This window comes from Rhincodon typus, chromosome 19, assembly GCF_021869965.1.
Source record: "Rhincodon typus isolate 14 chromosome 19, sRhiTyp1.1, whole genome shotgun sequence".
Taxonomy (NCBI): Eukaryota; Metazoa; Chordata; class Chondrichthyes; order Orectolobiformes; family Rhincodontidae; genus Rhincodon; species Rhincodon typus.
This window is the reverse complement of record NC_063350.1, coordinates 37935774-37954636: the sequence shown is the minus strand read 5'-3', so window position 1 is coordinate 37954636 and position 18863 is coordinate 37935774. Positions and strand designations below refer to the sequence as shown.

Below are 18863 nucleotides of genomic sequence, written 5' to 3'. Positions count from 1 at the left end.
TGCTAAGATGTTCACAGTTGCTCCTGTGCTGATTTTGGATTTGAGCTTGTGCTGGTCACTTCAGCCACGCATTTCTGAATGTAGCAAAAGCATCTAATTGTTTGACTTCATCCACATATATGTGACATTCATAACGTGGAAAGACTGTTCCCCTTCCATTTGAAGAGATTTCCACTCTATTTCCTGGCTGGCCTCTAATCTTGCCTGTGATTTGTTTATATGGGTTTCTGGCATACTCCCCATTGGTACTGCTGGTTTGGTAAACAAGCTTTTTTGGTTTGATTGTATCTTGTTGTTGCCTCTGATCGCACATCAGGAACCAGCTTTCCTACTTAGGTGCACCCGTTATCCTTTTACACTGCATGATTTGCCAAGGTTTTGGAACAAGACAACTCTACAAAGAATGCAACAGACCAAACTTACCTCACAACTTACTTGCTTTCTGTGTCCTGGCTAATGTGCCAGTATTGACAGCTACATTTAATGCTTGCAGGCTTTGTTGTTTGGCTACAATGGCTTCATAAGTTCTGTGTCTTTTAGTTGTATACTAATATTGTGACCTTTGTTTTTCCCCAAGATCTTTCTGGCAGATATGATTGGCGTTGAAGCTACAACCATAAGGTCACACAGCATGGAAACAGACCCTTCAGTCCAACTTGTCCATGCTGACCAGGTTTCCTAAACTGAACTAGTCTTATTTGCCTGCGTTTGGCCCATATCCCTCTAAACCCTTCCTATTCATGTACCTAGCCAAATATCTTTTAAATATTGTAACTGAATCTGCCTCTACCACTTCGTCTGGCAGTTTATTCCATACACGCACCACCCTCTGTGTGGAAAGTTGCCCCTCAGGTCCCTATTAAATCTTTCCCCTCTCACCTTAAACCTATGCCCTCTAGTTTTGGACTCATCTACCCTTGGGAGAAAACCTTGGCTATTCAACTTTAACTACTGCTTAGACTCCTACACAGCAGGGGGAGAAACAAATTCCAGGCTCTCCTTATAATTCAAATCCTCAAAATTTTTTCTGTACCATTTCTAGTTTAACAACATCCTTCCTACAGCAGGGCGACCAGAATTGTATGCAGTATTCTAAAAGTGGCTTCAACAATGTCTTGTACCAGCACCATTATCTGCTTGGACCGCTCAGCTTGGAAGAAATTGCAATCCTCACCATCTCACAGCATCTACCGAGGAACTGATTATTTGATTCTTGTGGCTGCTGCCTGCAACTAATAAGCTTCAAATGATGCATTTTAAAATTTACTTTTACGTGAAGTTGACCCTCCAGCATGTTCCATAGCTTAATAGGGTCTTTCTGATTGTCCTGATACTGTGCAACTCCTTGTTTCCAATGGCTATCTTTTTTATTTTCTTCATTTGTTTACGCAATTCTTTGACAAGTACATCCAAAGAGTGTAGCTCCTACTTTTGTTTAAAATGTCTACGTTTGAATAGGACATCTTTGGCCATCTGGTTCATGCTAGGGAATTTGCTGGTCACGTTCCTGATGTACCTGTCTTCTATGAACTATTTTGAGGCGAGGAGTAGAAGTTTTCGAGGAGATGGAAGGAAAAGCTTTTTCACCCAGAGGTGGTGAGAATTTGGAACTCCTTGCCTGTAAGGATTGTAGAGGCAGAAACCATCTTAACACTTAATTTGTGATGCCAAGGTATACAAGGCTCTGGGCCAAGTGTTGGAATATGGGATTGAAATAGTCAAGTGATTGTTTTGACTGGCATGGATGTGATGGACCTAAAAGCCTTTTTCTGTGCTGTAGATCTGATTATATTCTGATGTGTAGAGGATTTCTAGTCTTGCTACTTCACCGGGAGATTTAGCAATGCAGTCGCTGGGCTTTTTTCATCCCTGTTTTGTTTTGGACTGTGATTCAAAGGGTTTCTTTCTGTTCCTCACGTTTTTCTTTTGTGTGGAAAAGACACTCAAGGATGACTCAATAGGGAATTAGGGGTTGTATTAGATCCAAAGAAGGGACATAAAAATTGGCCGAAAAAGCAACAGACATGAGTGGGAACAGTTTAGAATTCAGCAGAGGAGGAGAAGGAGATTGATTACGAGGGGGTGAGTACAGTATGAGGATAAGCATATGGGAATACACAACAGACTGTATGTGAAGACGAATGTAGTTCCCTTAGAGTCAGAAACAGGAGAAGTTATAAATGATAACACAGCGGTGTCAAACAAATTAAATACAAACCTTTGGTTCTGCCTTCAGAGAGGAGGACACAAATAATGTCCCAAAAATGTTGGAGAACATAGGGGTTAGTGAGAGGGAGGAACTGAAGGAAATAATTATTAGTGGGGAAATGGTGTCGGAGAAACTGAGATTAAAAATTGATAAATCTCCAGGGTTTGATGATCTACATCGGCGGCTCAGTGGTTAGCAGTGTTGCCTCACAGTGCCAGCGACCCGGGTTTGATTCCAGCCTTGGGAGACTGTCTGTGAGGAGTTTGCACATTCTCCTCGTGTCTGCGTAGGTTTTCCCAAGGTGCTCTGGTTTCCTCCCACTGTCCAAAGATGTGCAGGTTAGGTGGATTGGCTATGCTAAATTGCCCATTGTGTCTAGGATGGGAAATACAGGGATGGTGTCGGGGGTGGGTCTGGGTGGGATGCTCCTCGGAGGGTAGGTGTGGACTTGATGGGCCGAATGACCTGCTTCCACACTGCAGGGATTCTGTTCAAGTACTAAAGGAAGTGGCCCCAGAAATAGTGGATGCATTGGTGGTCATCTTTCAATATTTGATAGATTCTGGAACAGTTCCTATGGATTGGAGGGTAGCTAATGAAACCCCACTACAGGTATTTAGTAAAGGAGGTAGAGAGAAAACAGGTTGTATAGGCCAGTTGGCCTGACATTAAAAATGGGGAAAATGCTAGAATCTGATATAAAAGATTTAAATAGCAGAGCACTTGGAAAACAGTGACAGGATTGGACAGAGAGCAAGGATTTACAAAAGGAAAATCATGCTTGACAAATCTACTGGAATTTTTTGAAGCTGTAACTCGTGGAGTTGGGATCCAATGAATGTAGTTTACTTGGACTTCCAGAAGGCATTCAATAAGGTCTCATACGAGAGAGATATGCGTGTAAAATTAAAGTGCATGGAATTAGGATTAGTGTACTGCATTGATAATGGACTAGCGGTAGATAGGAAACAAAGGATAGGATATATTAAGGATTTAGATGATGGGACTAAATGTAATATCTCCAAGTTTACAGGGAAAGGTGCCTGGTGTGTTGGGGTTGGTGCGGAGTGTGTGGAGCAGAGTCACACAGAACGAGTCAACCGTATCTCTTGCGTTTCCTGCACTTCTGCCCTCAAAACCCCCTCCCCCCCCCCCCCCCAAACAAAAATAAAGACAGAGTCTCCCTGGTCCTCACATACAACCCCACCAACTTCCGCATCCAGCACATCATCCTCCACCATTTCTGCCACCTACAATCTGACCCCAGCACCAAAGAGGTATTTCCCTCCCCATACCTATCTGTCTTTTGTAGAGACCGCTCACTCAACGACTCCTGCATCCACCTATCGCCATCCCACCTACCTTCCCCCAGCCCCACCCCTCTTCCCTCTATTTATCTCCCAGCTCCCTTCCCCCTCCCTGATGAAGGATCTAGGCCCGAAACGTTGACTCTCCTGCTCCTCTGATCCTGCCTGACCTGTGTTCCTCCAGCTCTACACTGTATCGAGTCTGATTCCAGCATCTGCAGTTCTTCCTATCCCGAAGTAGGACTAGGTAGTTTGGGAAACTTGGTTGGCATGGATGAGATGGACTGAAGGGTATGTTTTCATGCTGTATGTCTCTATGACTTTATCTCCCAGAAACCTGTAAAATTCTAACAGGACTAGACAGGATAAACGCAGGAAGGATGCTCCTGATGGCTGGGAAGTCCAAAACCAGAGGTCATTATCTGAAGATGTGCGTAGGTCATTATCGCTGAGCTGAGGAGAAATTTCTTCATCTGGAAAGCGGTGAGCCTGTGGAATTTTCTGGTACAGAAAGCAGTTAAGGGCAAAACATCATGTCTGAGGGCCAAAGGAATTGAAGGGTATATGGAGAAAGCGGGAACAGGTTACTGAGTTGGATGATTAGTCATGATCATATTGAAGGTCACTGCAGGCTTGAAGGGCTGAATGACCTATACCTGCTATTTTCCATGTTTCTATGACCCTCTCTCAGCGCTATTCAAAGCTGACTCATACTTCCCATGAATCACCGATCTGGTCAGCCGACAAATCTTGTAATCAGTGTTTAGCCAGTGATGTTTGTAAAGGGTACTGTCTCCTAGGGTTTCGATGTACATACAGCCTCTGTACTATTTAAATATTTTTGATGCTGTTCTTGTGATCTTCAAACTTGCGCCACTGCTATCATTACTTCTTAAAGTCTTAGTAGTGGAGTTCCCCACGGGTCATTATTGGGATATTTGCCTTTCCTGATCTATACTAGTGGTCCAGACTTCATTGTGCAGGGAACAATTTCAAAGTTTGAAAGCAAGACAAAACTTGGAATCATTGTAACACCGTCGAGGACTGTGGAACGTCAAAAGGACATAGACAAGTTGGTGGAGAGGGCAGATGTAATTCGGTATAGGGTGATTCATTTTAGTGGGAAGAATGTAGCGAGACAGTATAAACCAAATGGGTGCAGAAACAGTGGGATTTGTTTATATGTGTGTATAAGTCATTAAAGGAGACAGATCATCTGGAGAGAGCAGTTAATAAAGCATTCAATATCCTTGGCCTTATTAATCAGGGCATTGAAGACAAGAGCAAGGTAGTTATTAAACACCAAGGTAGTTAATGAACTATATAAGTCATTAGTTGTAGCTGAAGTATTGTGTACAGTTCTGGGCATCACACTTTAAAAATGTTGTAAACTCATTGGAGAAAGTGCAGAAGAGGTTTACAGGAATAGTTCCAGTTCCAAGGATGAGAAAAACGTGCCATTCATAGAACGATGGAGAATGAGAGGATGCAGATTTAAAGAACTTCGCAAAAGAAGCAGATGTGAATTGAGGAAAAATTTCCTCATGCAGCAAGTGGTTTGAAACTGGAAATGTTGGGGAGGCTGTTTAAATGGAGGCATTCAAGAAACCATTAGATGATTATTTGAATAGAAGGAATGTGCAGGGGTAGGGGACAAGGCAGGGGATTGGCACTAAGTCATGGTACTCATTTTGGCAAGCTAGTGCAGAAAGTATGAACGAAAAGGCTTCCTGTATTGTAAGATCATGTGATGTTGTGATTCTATGTTTGCTTAAAGTAAACTTACCAATCTCACACCAGAACTGGTAAACGAAACATATATTTTGTTTATTTATAAAGATATATTATGAGATTGCTTAGCAGAAACATTCACCATTAAAGTTCAGCAACTATTGTTATACGTAAGCAGAGGTACGATGCCTCATACCACTAGATAGACTGTGTAACGGCTAGTGGTCACATGTTCTAATTCCTAGTTACTTGCTTATTATCATATTCCTACTTAAAATGATATCACAACAGGGGTGGTCCCATCTTTTTATCCAAGGGACCATATTTTAATGTTTATTCTCAAAACAGGGCCAGATTCTAGCCCGTGGTGGTATGTTGGACATGCCTACTTCAATCTTCATATATTTCCAAACTCTCTCAATCTGGTTGAAAATGCTAACTGCATAAATTTCTTCGAAATGATATCACAGTTAATATTATTGTCATGAAATAACAACATTAAAGGCTATTATTTTCCTTGATATCACTGGGTCAAAAAGATTACAATTTTAAGTCTCGAAGTAACAAAGTTCAGAGGTGTATTGTGCACTTCGAGGAGTGTTGGTTTGTTTGACCCTATGTTATCTGCCGGAGTGAAACCTTGGTGCAGAAATTAAGGAGCAGCCTGGATGTGAGCAACCGTCCCAATTATGAACATGTCCCATGTATAATATTTTAAAGCTCCACCTCCTGTAAGCAACCAAACTATTCTTAAAAAAGCATTACGGATACTGATTGCACCCAATTGACAGAGATGGACATGGGACGCAGGTACTACCAAATAATACAGACCATCTCATGAGAACCAGGAGCAGAAGTAGGCTATTTAGTCCATCAAGTTTGTTTCACCATTCAATAAGGTCATAGATAATCCGATTGTGGCCTGAACTCCACTTTCCTGTCTGTACCCCATAGCGCTGAACTTCTTTTGCTGGTCAAACTCAACCTCGAGTACATTCAAAAATACATTCAACCTCCATTGCTGTTTGGAGTAGAGAATTCCAAAGAATAACAAGCTCTGGGAGAAGAAATTACACTTCTGTCCTAAATGGAAGATCCTGTGTTTAATTATATGAGCCACACCCATTCTAGGTATCCTCAAGAAAACAACCACCAGGACCCTCCGAATCTTTTATGATTCAATAAAATTCATCATTTTATTCTTCAAAACTCCAATAAGTGAAGGTCTTCATAAAACAAATCCCTTCCTCCCAGAAATCAGCCAGGTTAACCTTCTTTATACTGTCTCCAAAGTAAATAAACTTGTTACCTCACCTATCCTACTGTTTTCAACCTATGTCATGCTTGTACTGTAGGCTTTAATCTTTCACTCCCTTGTCTCAATAAAACACAAGCCTAATTGTTCTCTTACCCCATATCCTAGAATAGGAATCTGAAAAGGGCCTTTTAGGGTACCATTAACATCAATCTGGCTGACTACTGCCACTTATACAGTTGACTTTTCAAATGAGAGTCTGTCTGAGTAGAACTTGCACTGCCAGAGAGCACAGGGACTGTGCAATAAAACTTTAGGGCTTACATTTGGTTCTGAAAAAGATGGGCCGGCCCCCGCCAAGTGATTCAAATAGGCGAAGTAATGCTGTCAGCAAATGGAAACAGTAATGAAGAGTGGTGAGGCAACTGGTGAAACACCTCTGGATGCAAAAAAAAATTGGATCACATTGACCACTTTATCTACAACTTGAGCAGAACCTTGAACACTTGTAAAGAGAGCACCGAATAGGTCACTCTTAGTTGATCACTGTCTACACAGCCCTCAAACCCTGCTGATCTGAAATGAGGAAGAGAGACTGAGTAACTCGAGGAAGGGAAAGGGAGAAACAAACTTGAGACGTGTACAGGCAACAGAACCAGGGTGGGGCACCATTTGCTGGCACAGTTTAAAAAGTGCACATGCCGTCACCAGGCACGATACATTAGGCAGCAACATCATAGTGTCCCTGGTTGCCTGAGCATTTATCGTGAGAGGTGTTGGAATGTTTCCTGGAGGATGGCTGGTCCTTGAATTCCTGCTGGCAGGCCTGCTTTCAATCAAGCATTTGCATTGAGTTCACTTGGCAGGCTGGATGGAACTTTTGCTGGGTTGGGCTCTGGCCAATGCATCATATTTTAGAATAACCTGAGATTAAAGGAACAAAATTAAATTGTATGTGAAAATCTTCACATGACATTGGTAGGAGGCAATGTTTATCATGTAAGATGGAAGAAAAAAGTGTCAGAGACAGAGGCAACCTGAGTGAGTGGGAAAATCTATAGCGGATGAAGGTCAATGTTGGAAAGCAATGACCTGGAATCCAAGAAAGACTCATCAGAATATTTTCTTAGGTAAGACATTAAATTTGTTCAAGGACCATAGCAATTTAAGTATCCATTCTGATCTCCCTGCTATAGGACAAATGTTGTGAAACTTGGAAAGAGTTCAGAAAAGATTTACAAGGATGTTGCCAGGCTATAGGGAGAGGCTGAATAGGCTAGGGCTATTTTCCCTGGCGTGTCGGAGGCTGAGGGGTGACCTTACAGTGGTTTGTAAAATCATGAGAGCTGTGGATAGGGTGAATAGTCAAGGTCTTTTTCCCCAAGGTAGGGGATTTAAAAATACAGGGCACAGGTTTAAGGTGAGAGGAGTAAGATTTAAAATGGGCAGTATTTTCACAGAGCGTGGTGTGTGTATGGAATGAGTTGCCAGAGGATGTGATGGAAGCTGGTACAATTACAACATTTAAAAAGCATCTGGGTGGGTATATGAATAGGAAGGGTTTAGAGGGATCTAGGCTGAATGCTGGCAAATGGGACTAGATTAATTTAGGATATATGGTCAGCATGGACAATTTTGACCGTAGGGTCTGTTTCCATGCTGCACAACTCTATGACAATGACTCTAAATCACTTAAAGCTAGCAGACTTGGTGCACAAAGTAACCAAACCGCTAATGGCATATTGGTCTATATCTTGAGAGTTTTGGGAATCAGAAGGAGGAATTATGCTTCCAATGGACAGAACCTTGGCCAGATCTTGAGTAGATATTATATCTCAAGAAGAATATATTGACCTTACAGGTGATGCAGCACAGATTCACTAGAATGATACTGGAGCTCAGCGGATCAGGAATAAGGGAAGGTTCCAGAAATTTAAATTGGCTTGTCTTCAATATAGAATGTCCAAGTACAAAATTATCTTGTTTAACATGATTGAGTAGGGTATATACAGAGAAACTATTTAATCTAGTGGCTATTTTTTTTAAAAGTAAAAGTTAGGTAATTTTGTAGTGAAACGTTAGTAGAAATCTGAAACACTTAAAATTGACCGAACTATTTTTTGAGAAACTTTAAAAACTGATGGCTTTTGTTTTGTGGGGTATGTGATGTGGAGTGCATGTGAACAAACGAATTTGAGGTAGAAATCAGATGTGATTGAATTCAATGCCATAACTGATTCAAGGCTGAGTGGTCCCTTTTCTGTTCCTGTTTACTATTGTTATGGAATTTGCTTGATTATACCTCCTAATTTGATTACCTATCTTACTAAATATCCCTTAAATTTCTAATAGTTAGGAAGAAAACATTAAATTATCTTCTCTAAATTTAATTGAGAAATGTTATTTGTACCTTTGCAGTTCCAAAAAGAAGTTGTATTGTCATTACAGTATCAATCCTTGTTAAAGTCATATGATTATGAGGGACCAAAGAGTAGCAACTACCATAGCCAATGCGAAATGAGATTTTTCATTTTCTACAGACCAATCATAATGCATAAAAGAAAAAGATTTGATGGAATTGGTCATATTATTACTAGGGACCAATCAAGGCTGTCAAATCTCCTACCAGATACATGGAGAGAACTGGATTGACAGGTGCCTGAAGCATTCGAAGTCTATCATATGATTACCTACGGCCAATGATAGAAGTAGAATGGTCACTTGATCACCATTGGCAGATGAGATTGTGAGAATGTGTTGCTAACGGTAAGATTATGATGAATTAACCCCAAAAGACCTGTTTTTGTATAATTTAGAAAGTAGTTGTAGGATGTAGCCTATCATAAGAAATTCCTAAAATTGATCGTCGGTTGCTTGTATTTCCTCAATCCAAATTTTGAAGAACTAACAAGGCAAAATGATGGAAGGTGACATTGAAGATAACAAAAGGTAATAAAGCATACATGCAAGACTCTTTGACGATATGCAATCACCTGTGGCTTGTGTTTCTTTCCATCATTAAAAAATATTAACATTCACTTTTGGTTTGGTATGATTACACACCAGCTAGTTTCTCAATAATTTAATCAAGAGGTTGTTTATAGGGAAGCTGTAATGTGTGTTTGCAAATGATTTGTGTTGATTTGTGCATGGGGGTGGTGCTGTTGGGGGTTTGTGGCTTCTCAGCTACTATTGACTGTAATGTGATTTAACACCGATATGCTAAAGATCATTTACACTTTGTAAGCTAGATTAATTTAGTTTACAATGAAAGATAGTTTGCAATTTGTAAACTCAATACAATGTTTAGGGATTTCTACTTCAGGCATTGAAATTTCAAGAATAAATCCACACCATCATAAAGTAGGAGCCATGGCTACTTTCTTTCTTGTATCTTAATGGCGGACCCTACTAAACCCAGCTGATTCTGCAAAATTCAGGGTTCGAGCCTGGGATCTTCCTGATCAATGTGATTTAGCTATTTGTTCACTAAATCTATTAAGTTGTAGCCCATTGAAATGTTTCTTTTTGCTTCAATCATTCTTTGCTCCTTCTATAATATTCATTTATTTGCATCTATAATTATACAAGTTTTTTAAAATTATAATATGGTTAGAGTTCACTAATATTTTTACATATGCTGTCGATGCTTTTTAAGTCATAAAATTGAATTGGAAAGAACAAGATGGTAAAGTGTAGAATAAGATATTGCCAATTTATTTCAGCATGCACACTACCTATGACAATATGATCCAAAGTTTTCATCTAGACATTAAAGAAGGAAGATGTAATTACCCCAAAATCAATAGCCTGCATCAAAAACAGCATATTTGCAATGATTAGCTGTTTTGTGTAAGATGTAGATAATACTTCTGCAGTGCATCTGTACATTGATAACTAATTTTTAATATTGTTGAGAAATGAGCATGTTACCAAAGCTTTTCGTCTTGCAGGGCAAACAGAAGAATACCAACTTTCAAAGGATCACAACAACTTATACTAAAGGAGAAATGGATACTGGTTAGTTGTTTGGTGCTTCTGGCACTTTTTGGAAGTGACATATGATCACAAAGCCACGTGTTGCTTTTGAAATATCTGGGAGCTTGGAGAGACCATCATTCCCCATTATTTTCTCCATGGCAATGCCACAGTCAGTCAGTGTGAACTTGTCAACCAATCAGCATTGTTTTCTGCCATGGTATAATTTGATGTGATCTTTTGAAATTTGACACTTTTGCATTTGTCCTGAAAATCCAAGATGAAAATCTTTGGCAATATGTCTCTCTCTTCAACAGTATTCAAGTTCTGTAATTCTTGAATGTTTCCCTTGTTCGAAAATGTTCATGTTTACATTGAATTAACATGTCTTTTTCTCCTTCCCAATTATTACAGGTTCCTATAACATTTGTGGATCGGGTGTATGGTGAATCCAAACTGGGAGGAAATGAAATTGTGTCATTTTTGAAAGGACTGCTGCATCTGTTTGCTACTACATAATCAAAACTAATATTTAGTACTGAAATGTTCTTTGGCCAGAATGCCTTGAAACTAGATTTGTGTATTTCGTTATTTCACAATTTCCTTGTAAAGTCAGATTTTATATTTGTATAAATCTGTAGCACATTCGGTAAGTGAACATTTGTAAAATATAACTTGAGATAAAATAAATCTAGTCTTTAAGTCTATTAAATATTAATTTTGCTTCATTTAATGCTAATAATTCTACCACTTCCATAGGCTATACTGCTGTATTATTTTATATAGTTTAAGAATTCAATTGTGGGCTTATGATTTATTATGAACACAATATGCCATTTCTAATATTTTGCTTTTCAGTCCTCCAGTGAAACCAAAAGAACACATACTAAGATAATGGATGTCTCTCACTTTTGTCAGATGTGATTTAATCAAACTTCCTCAGTAACTTCATTTTAACAGATATACTTCATTACTATAGTAGTTTAGTGCAAACTTCTACATGTAAACTAGGTTCTGATTGAGAATGAATTCTCTCACACTCTGTAAAACAATGTATAAAAGTAAAACATCCAGGGTTATAAAAGTTTGTGTAACTTAATTTCAATCTATAAAAATTCCATTTAGCAGAATAAAGCAATATAGTAATTTTACTAAAGGTTTCCAATGTCTTTTTCACTTAATTTTCTCTATTTAGATGAGTTGGATTTAATTAAAGTAATTGTACATTTTTATTCCAAGCTTATTTGATCCTTCATGTTTCAGAAGATAAAGGCTAAAATGTACACAAATGTCCATGTCAACATCTTTAATACAATTTCCTCTTCTAAAGTGATGCATCCAGTAGGCTCTAGGTTCATTTCTTGTATTATCCTTGGATACTTTATTGCCTCAATAATTCCAACCACCATAATTTTTTTTTTCTCTAGATCTAACTACATAATTCAGGGATTGCTGGAAGAACTCAGCAGATCTGACAGCATCTGTGGAGAGAAATCAGAGTTAACATTTCAGGTCAAATGACCCTTGGAACTTATGGCAGTTCAGAAAATATTGGTTGATATGCAGAAGATAGGGTGGGGGGAGGGGGTAAGGAGTAAATGATAGGTGGGGATAGAGCCCAAAGAGAGAGAAGAACAGTTGGACAAAGGAGTCAATTACGGTCTGGCTAGTGGGTGAATACCTATTAATGGGCACTGTTAGTGGCTAATACATCACCCATTATTAGCCACTAGCAGTCCCCATTAATAGTTATTCTCCTAGCCATATCGTTATCCACTCCTTTTGTCTGTTCAACTGTTGTTCTGTCTCTCTTTGGGCTCTATCCCCACCTACTGTTTACTTCTTACCCCCTGCCCCCTCCAACCTATGTTCTGCATATAAACTGACATTTTCCTAGCTACCATCAGTTCTGAGGAAGGGTCACTTGACCTGAAACATTAACTCTGATTTCTCCCCACAGATGCTGCCAGACCTGCTGAGCTTTTCCAGCAAATTCTGTTTCTATTTCTGACTTCCAGCATATGCAGTTCTTCCAGTTTTTATTTCACAGAGAGCTAACTCTTAGAACTATCCAGATGCCACCACTGAATTAACAGGCAAAGGCACTCGTGTGTTTGTTTTTTGGTTTATTACCTCATCTTCAAATTAGTGAAGTTCCTAGACTCTACTTGGCATCTCCACCAGTCTGGCTGTGAAACTAGCCGTGGTTGGAATAACAGATGTAAACCATTGCTATATCTCTCCATAGCGTCACATTTTAACAAAAGTTGAAAATGCACAAACTGTGAACAAGTTAACTATGATTTTTACTTTCAAGTTAGCATATTTGGAATGCACTGAATTATTCAGTTTTTCATATTTTTCTAGTTAATTATGTATTCAAATAGGGTGCACAAATTTTAATCTCAATCTTGCATTATTTCAGGTTATCAATGAAAACTGCACAGGTACGTTTACTGCATAGACTCATTGGAAAAGCAGGTGCATGTTCGCTTAACTAATCTGTGTTGCTTCAAATGGTGCTTGAGAATACTGTAACTTAAATTCTTGACTTCTTTCAACTTCTTAGATTGACATAAACATATCTTCATTCGAAACAGGCAAAACCAAATAATTCTTTCATTAAATTTTAATAAAATTTGGTCAAATGTTGGTTGCTTCTTGAAAGTCTTTTCAAATGACTGAGCAACCTTGAAAGGTCAACAGGCTCTTCCTGATCCTACTTGTTATTTCCTTTTTTCCCTCTTGTTACTACCTCATGTACTTATTTATAGTATAACACTCAGCATGTTCTCTTCATGATCTGAATGTTACAGTAATCTGGGTAGTGGAGTCCAATATTCTGAGGCTTGATTTTTAGGCATCACTTAGTTGGCATCAGACCTGCTTCCCGGTCCTCTGTCCAATCCTGGACCATTTTCTTGGTAGGATGTGGGCAGGACTGTTCATCTGTGACAGTGAATTCACTAAGGTTATTACTAGTCCAGTAAAGCCATTTGAAGATTAGGAACCAGGATTTTCCAGTTATCCTCCAGGTCCTTGCAGGCATCAGGGCCCTTTTAACTACTTAAGGTTGCACATTAGAGGAGCAAATTCCTTCCCACTTATAAGTAGTCTGGGTGCAAAAGCTATTTTTTGGTTTAGATAATTTGGAGGGTAGCTCCATTTTGAAGCATCATCAAACTCATTCACCTTCCATTGCAGATTGCTGGTCCTATCAACTTGGAAGGCCTGTGTCTGGCTCTCCACCCTCGAGCCCATCCATCGCCCATAATTGGAAGGTAAATCTGCCCTCTTGCCATTCTTAGTCAGCCCTGGGGAAAATCAAAATGAGTGATTGATTGTTTCTTGCACTGTGCAGGCTTCTGACCTACACATCAGCCTCACAGTAGGGTTTGAAAGCCCTGCAGAGAAAATCCTGACCTTGGGAGTACAACGTCAAGGCAGTGAAAAGTAGGCTATTGATATGTTTTTGATCCTCATACTGAGTTCCTATCCTTACACTTAATATTCTTTCATAGGGTGTCACTGGCTAGGCCAAAATTTATTGCCCATCCTTAGTCCTTCAGAATGTGGTAGTGAGCTACATTTTTGAACTGCTGCAATCCGTGTGCTTGAGAACACTCTCAGTGCTGTTAGGGTTGGAGTTTGTGGATTTTGACCTAATGGTGGTGAAGGCACAATGATGTATTTTCAAGTCAAGATAGCGTGTGGCTTGGATGGCAACATACCCATTGTTACTGCCTGCTCCTGCAGAACCCATCTCTTCTTACCTTGACTCAGTTTTGTTTCTCCCCTTGTCCAGTCCCTTCTCACTTACATCCATGATTCCTCCGGCACTTTATCCGTTTCAGAATTTCCAGTTTGTGGGCTCCAGCCACCTCCTGTTCACCATGGCGTGCAATCCCTTTACACATCATCCCCTATCAGAGTGGTCTCGGGGTTCTCCGCTGCTTCTTGGGAGATAAGAGGTCTGAACCATCCCCATCCACTACAGCCCTTCTCCATGTGGCTGAGCTCGTCGTCATCCTGAACAACTTCTCTTTTAACTCATCTTACTTTCTTCAGGTCAGAGGGGTGATTAAGGGTACCCTCATGGGCCCCAGGTACGCCTGTCTCTTTGTGGGGTACGTGGACATTCCTTGTTCCAGCCCCCACCCACAATTCTTTCTCCATCATATTGACATCATTGCTGCTGCTTCCCCTTCTCATCCACAATTGGAAAAGTTTATCAATTTTGCTTCCAATTTCCACCCCACTCTCACCTTCACCGGGTCCACCTTTGACTCCTCCCTTCCCTTCCTTGACATTTCTATTTCCATTTCTGGAGATAGGCTGGCCAACAATATCCACTACAAACCAACTGACTCCCACAGTCACCTTGACTATACATCCTCACACCTTGCTTCCTGTAAAGACACTATTCCATTCTCTCAGTTCCTCTGTCTCTGTTGCATTTATTTTGATGATGCCAAATTTGACAAGGGCCACTGATGTATCCAGATATTTGAGTTCTGAGGAAGGGTCACTAGACCTGAAAGGCTAACTGATTTCTCTCCATAAATGCTCCCAGACCTGCTGAACTTTTCCATCAATTTCTATTTTTGATACAGATTGTGTATTCCCATGCACCTAGAAGAACCACCTTGTTCTTCTAGGTGGTAGAGATCACTGGTTTGGAAAGAGCACATGTTGAGTTTCTGCAGTATATCTTTTAGATAATTCACATTATTGCCAATATGCGTGATTGGTTGAGTGAGTGAATTTTTAAAATGGTGGATGTGATGCCATTCAAGCAGGCTGGTTTGTCCTGGATGGTATTAAGCTTCTTGAGTTATTGGAGCTGCATAAATCCAGGCAACTGGAGAGTATTCCGTCACAGTCTGACTTACGACTTTTAACAGTGGACAGATACTGGAGAATCAGGAGCCAAGTTACTTGTTAAGGAATTCCCAGCTTCTCATCTGTTTCTACAATCATATTTGGCTTGTGGCTGGCCCAGCTGAGTTCCGGGTCAATGGGAACCATTTCATCTCAATGTTGATAGTAGAAGATTCAGCAATGGTAATACCATTGACTGTCAAGGGAAGATGGTTAGATTTTCTCTTTATTGTGGGAAGTATCCATCACCCTCAATTCCCCTTAAGGACAGAAAATATGAAGGTGGAGGCATGTAAAGTCATATTTATGCTTTGTTGGCAAAGTGACTTGTATGCTGTCTCTAGAAGTAAGTGTGATACTGACTGATAATAGTAACTCATTCACCCCTTCACCCTTAAAAAAGCTAGGTTTATAAAATACTAAAAATCCAATTTTTGTTGACTGGCTCAGTAAAATCATTCAATAATACATTAATTTTAAATTTAATAATTGCAATTTGTGACAGCACTGATGTAATGCTATGCATTTTTGTGTTCATGGGAAATAATATTGTTGATCAAAGCACTGCAATATGCACAACTGTAGCAACTATGTATAGCCATTTGAGGACCAGAATTCTTATTGGTCAGTTATACTAACACTTGCAACAAAGCAATATTAGGTGAACATTGGGACAAAGTCTGTATTTATAATGGATTTCATGTTATAGATCTCTCAGCAGATAAGGTGAGGTAGTTACTAACTGGGTGTGTGTATTTCCAGTCTATACTGGCCAAAATTTAACAATTTATTTAGTCAAGAAATGTCAAAGTCAAAAAATGATTTTGGGCTCACTATGGTAGAATTAATTTTGAAAATAAATAATTAAATTGCAATTAATGAATATATGAAAATTAATCTGTATTCTGAGGTGAAACTTTGAAATGAATTATCACAACTTTTAAAAGTGAATTCCAGAACTGACTTATTTAAGCTCTACACTAGGATAACCTTACATTTCATGATGGTATACATCAAGAGAAGGTGATTACATTTAAAACCAACAGTTAAATTTTGGAGATTTAAATAACCTTTAGCTTTCTTTCTTAGATACAACTAAAGCTACTCTGCTGAATCAAAACAATGTGCTGTGTTCCCTGTTGCAATTTAAGTTCAATACATCATTGAAGAGAAATAAAGCTCTTCTCTAAAGCTGTGATTTTAGTCTCCATACTGAGTATTGGTCACTCTTCATTCAAAAGTAAGGAAATGTAACTTTAAGGTAAATTGAGCTATAGAGTCATACAGCAAAGAAACACACCCTTTGGTCTAACTCGTCCATGCTGACCAGGTTTACCAAAATAAACTAGTCCCATTTGCCTGCATTTGACCCATATCCCTCTAAACCAAACTAGGATGGGTAGAGTGCAAAAAGACAGCCAAGAATTTGGAATATTCAAATTTAAAAATATGTGTATATCTGGTGTGCGCGTGAGGAGTGGGGGGTTGGGGTGAAAACTGCAATATTTAACAAAACAATTTGACAAGGTGAGGAAATCTAAGGTGGAAACATAACTGCTATATTTTGAACTTGTGAATAATCTGAAAACATTATGAAAATCCCTTCTAATAAATCTTTTGGGATAACTTCTAATCATTCATGCACAGGTGTGTCCTCAGTACAAATAGTGAATATATATTCAGATATTGGTTGAAGGACAAGCAATAAATAGTTTCTTAGCTTGGGACCAGTTCACATAATTAGTGCATCTCATCTGTGTTCTCTATAAAATATCATAAGTTACATAAAAGTCATGACATGTTGACTAAAGTAATAACTTTAAGATACAGTGTTAGTAAATTAATGGGCATCATTAGCTGCTTTTGGGCTTTACATTTGAAACTTGGATATCCTTCTAATGTTCAAAATGATCTGTTACTACTAATTACTGGTGTATACACTGTCAGTAACGAGCTCAGTGTCTCCCAGAACCAATTTAGACAAAGCATATTTTCAGCCACAGTTACAGAACACCACTTTCACTTCAACCTTTAAAAGTTCACTATCCATTTAATTTCAGATAAAACACTGAATGCACTTTTTCTAAATTTAAATTTAAAAACTCACGCAGCTTTTGTTATTGTTGGATGTGCTGAACTTCCAGTATAAGATTATCGTGATACTTTTGTAGGAATGCAATGAGGCACAAGGTGATGCCTCACTTTTATTATGCGTCCTATAGTAATGAAAATCATTGGAATGGTTACAGCACAAGAAAAGGCCATTCAGCCTGTCATGTCTGTGCCAGCTTTGGCAAGAATCAGAATCACACAGGTTGGAAACAGACCCTTCGATCCAACTAGTCTACAGTGATGTTCCCAAACAAAACCAGACACACCTACTTGTGCTTGGCCCATATCCCTCCAAACCTTTCCTATTCATGAACTTATTTAAATGTCTTTTAAACGTGTAGCTGTACCTGCATCCACCACTTTCTCTGGCAGTTCGTTCCATACACTAACCACTCTCTGTTTAAAAAAAATTTTAAAAGTTGCTCCATGTGTCCTTTTTAAATCACTCCTGTCACCTTAAAAATATGCCTCCGAGTTTGAACACCCCCACACGAGGGAAAAGACCTTTGTCATTCACCTCATCTATGCCCCTCATGATTTTATAGACCTCTATGAAGGTCGCCTGTCAACCTCTACGTCCCAGTGGAAAATATCCCAGCCTTTCCGGTCAATTTTTACAACTCAAACCTTTCATTCCCCCTGGCAACATCCTGGTAAATCTTTTCTGAACCCTCTCTAGTTTAATAATATCCTTCTTTTTAACAGGACAACCAGAACTGCACACCGTATTCCAGAAGAGGCCTGTACAACCTCAACATGACATCCCAACTCCTATATGCGGAAGTCTGAGCAATGAAGCCAAGCATGCTAAACGCCTTCTTAACCACCCTGTCTACCTGTGATGCAAATTTCAAAGAATTATGTTCCTGAACCCCGAGGTCTCTCTGTTCTACAACACGACCCAGGGCCCTACTATTAATTGTACAATACCTGTCCTTTTATGTATTATCAAAGTGCAATATCTCACATTTATCCAAATTAAACTCCATCTGTTATTCCTCAGCCCATTGACCCAATTTGATCAAGATTTCTTTGTAATCTTAGATAACCTTCTTCACTGTCCAGTATTCCACTAATTTTGGTGTCATCTGCAAACTCACTAACTATGCCTCCTATATTCTCATCCGAATCATTTTATATAAATGACTAACCAAAATGGACCCAGTACTGACCCTATGGAACACTGCTGTTCACAGGCCTCCAGTCCAAACAACTCTCCGCTGCTGCCTCCTCCTCCACCCCCCCCCCCCCCCCTCCACCACCTCCATACTTCCCCACTCCTCCTCCATCGCACCCCCCTCTCCTCCTCCTCCACCCCCTCTCCACCACCTCCACACCTCCCCCCACTCCTCCTCCATCGCACCCCCCTCTCCTCCTCCTCCACCCCCTC

At 39.6% G+C, this 18863-nt stretch overlaps 2 protein-coding genes across 2 annotated transcripts in view; both read left to right on the top strand.

Annotated features, from left to right (window-relative positions):
* Positions 1 to 11631, top strand: part of dpm1 (dolichyl-phosphate mannosyltransferase subunit 1, catalytic) — a 73600-nt gene extending 61969 nt beyond the window's left edge. The window contains exon 9 of the mRNA XM_048608577.1: positions 10895 to 11631. Coding sequence (XP_048464534.1) covers positions 10895 to 10999 — 105 coding nt within the window. The 3' untranslated portion in view covers positions 11000 to 11631. The remainder of the gene's footprint in view (positions 1 to 10894) is intronic.
* Positions 11632 to 12907: 1276 nt separating this feature from the next.
* The window catches only part of adnpb (activity-dependent neuroprotector homeobox b), a 56731-nt gene continuing 50775 nt past the window's right edge, over positions 12908 to 18863 (top strand). Inside the window, exon 1 of the mRNA XM_048608620.1 lies at positions 12908 to 12927. Coding sequence (XP_048464577.1) covers positions 12913 to 12927 — 15 coding nt within the window. The 5' untranslated portion in view covers positions 12908 to 12912. The remainder of the gene's footprint in view (positions 12928 to 18863) is intronic.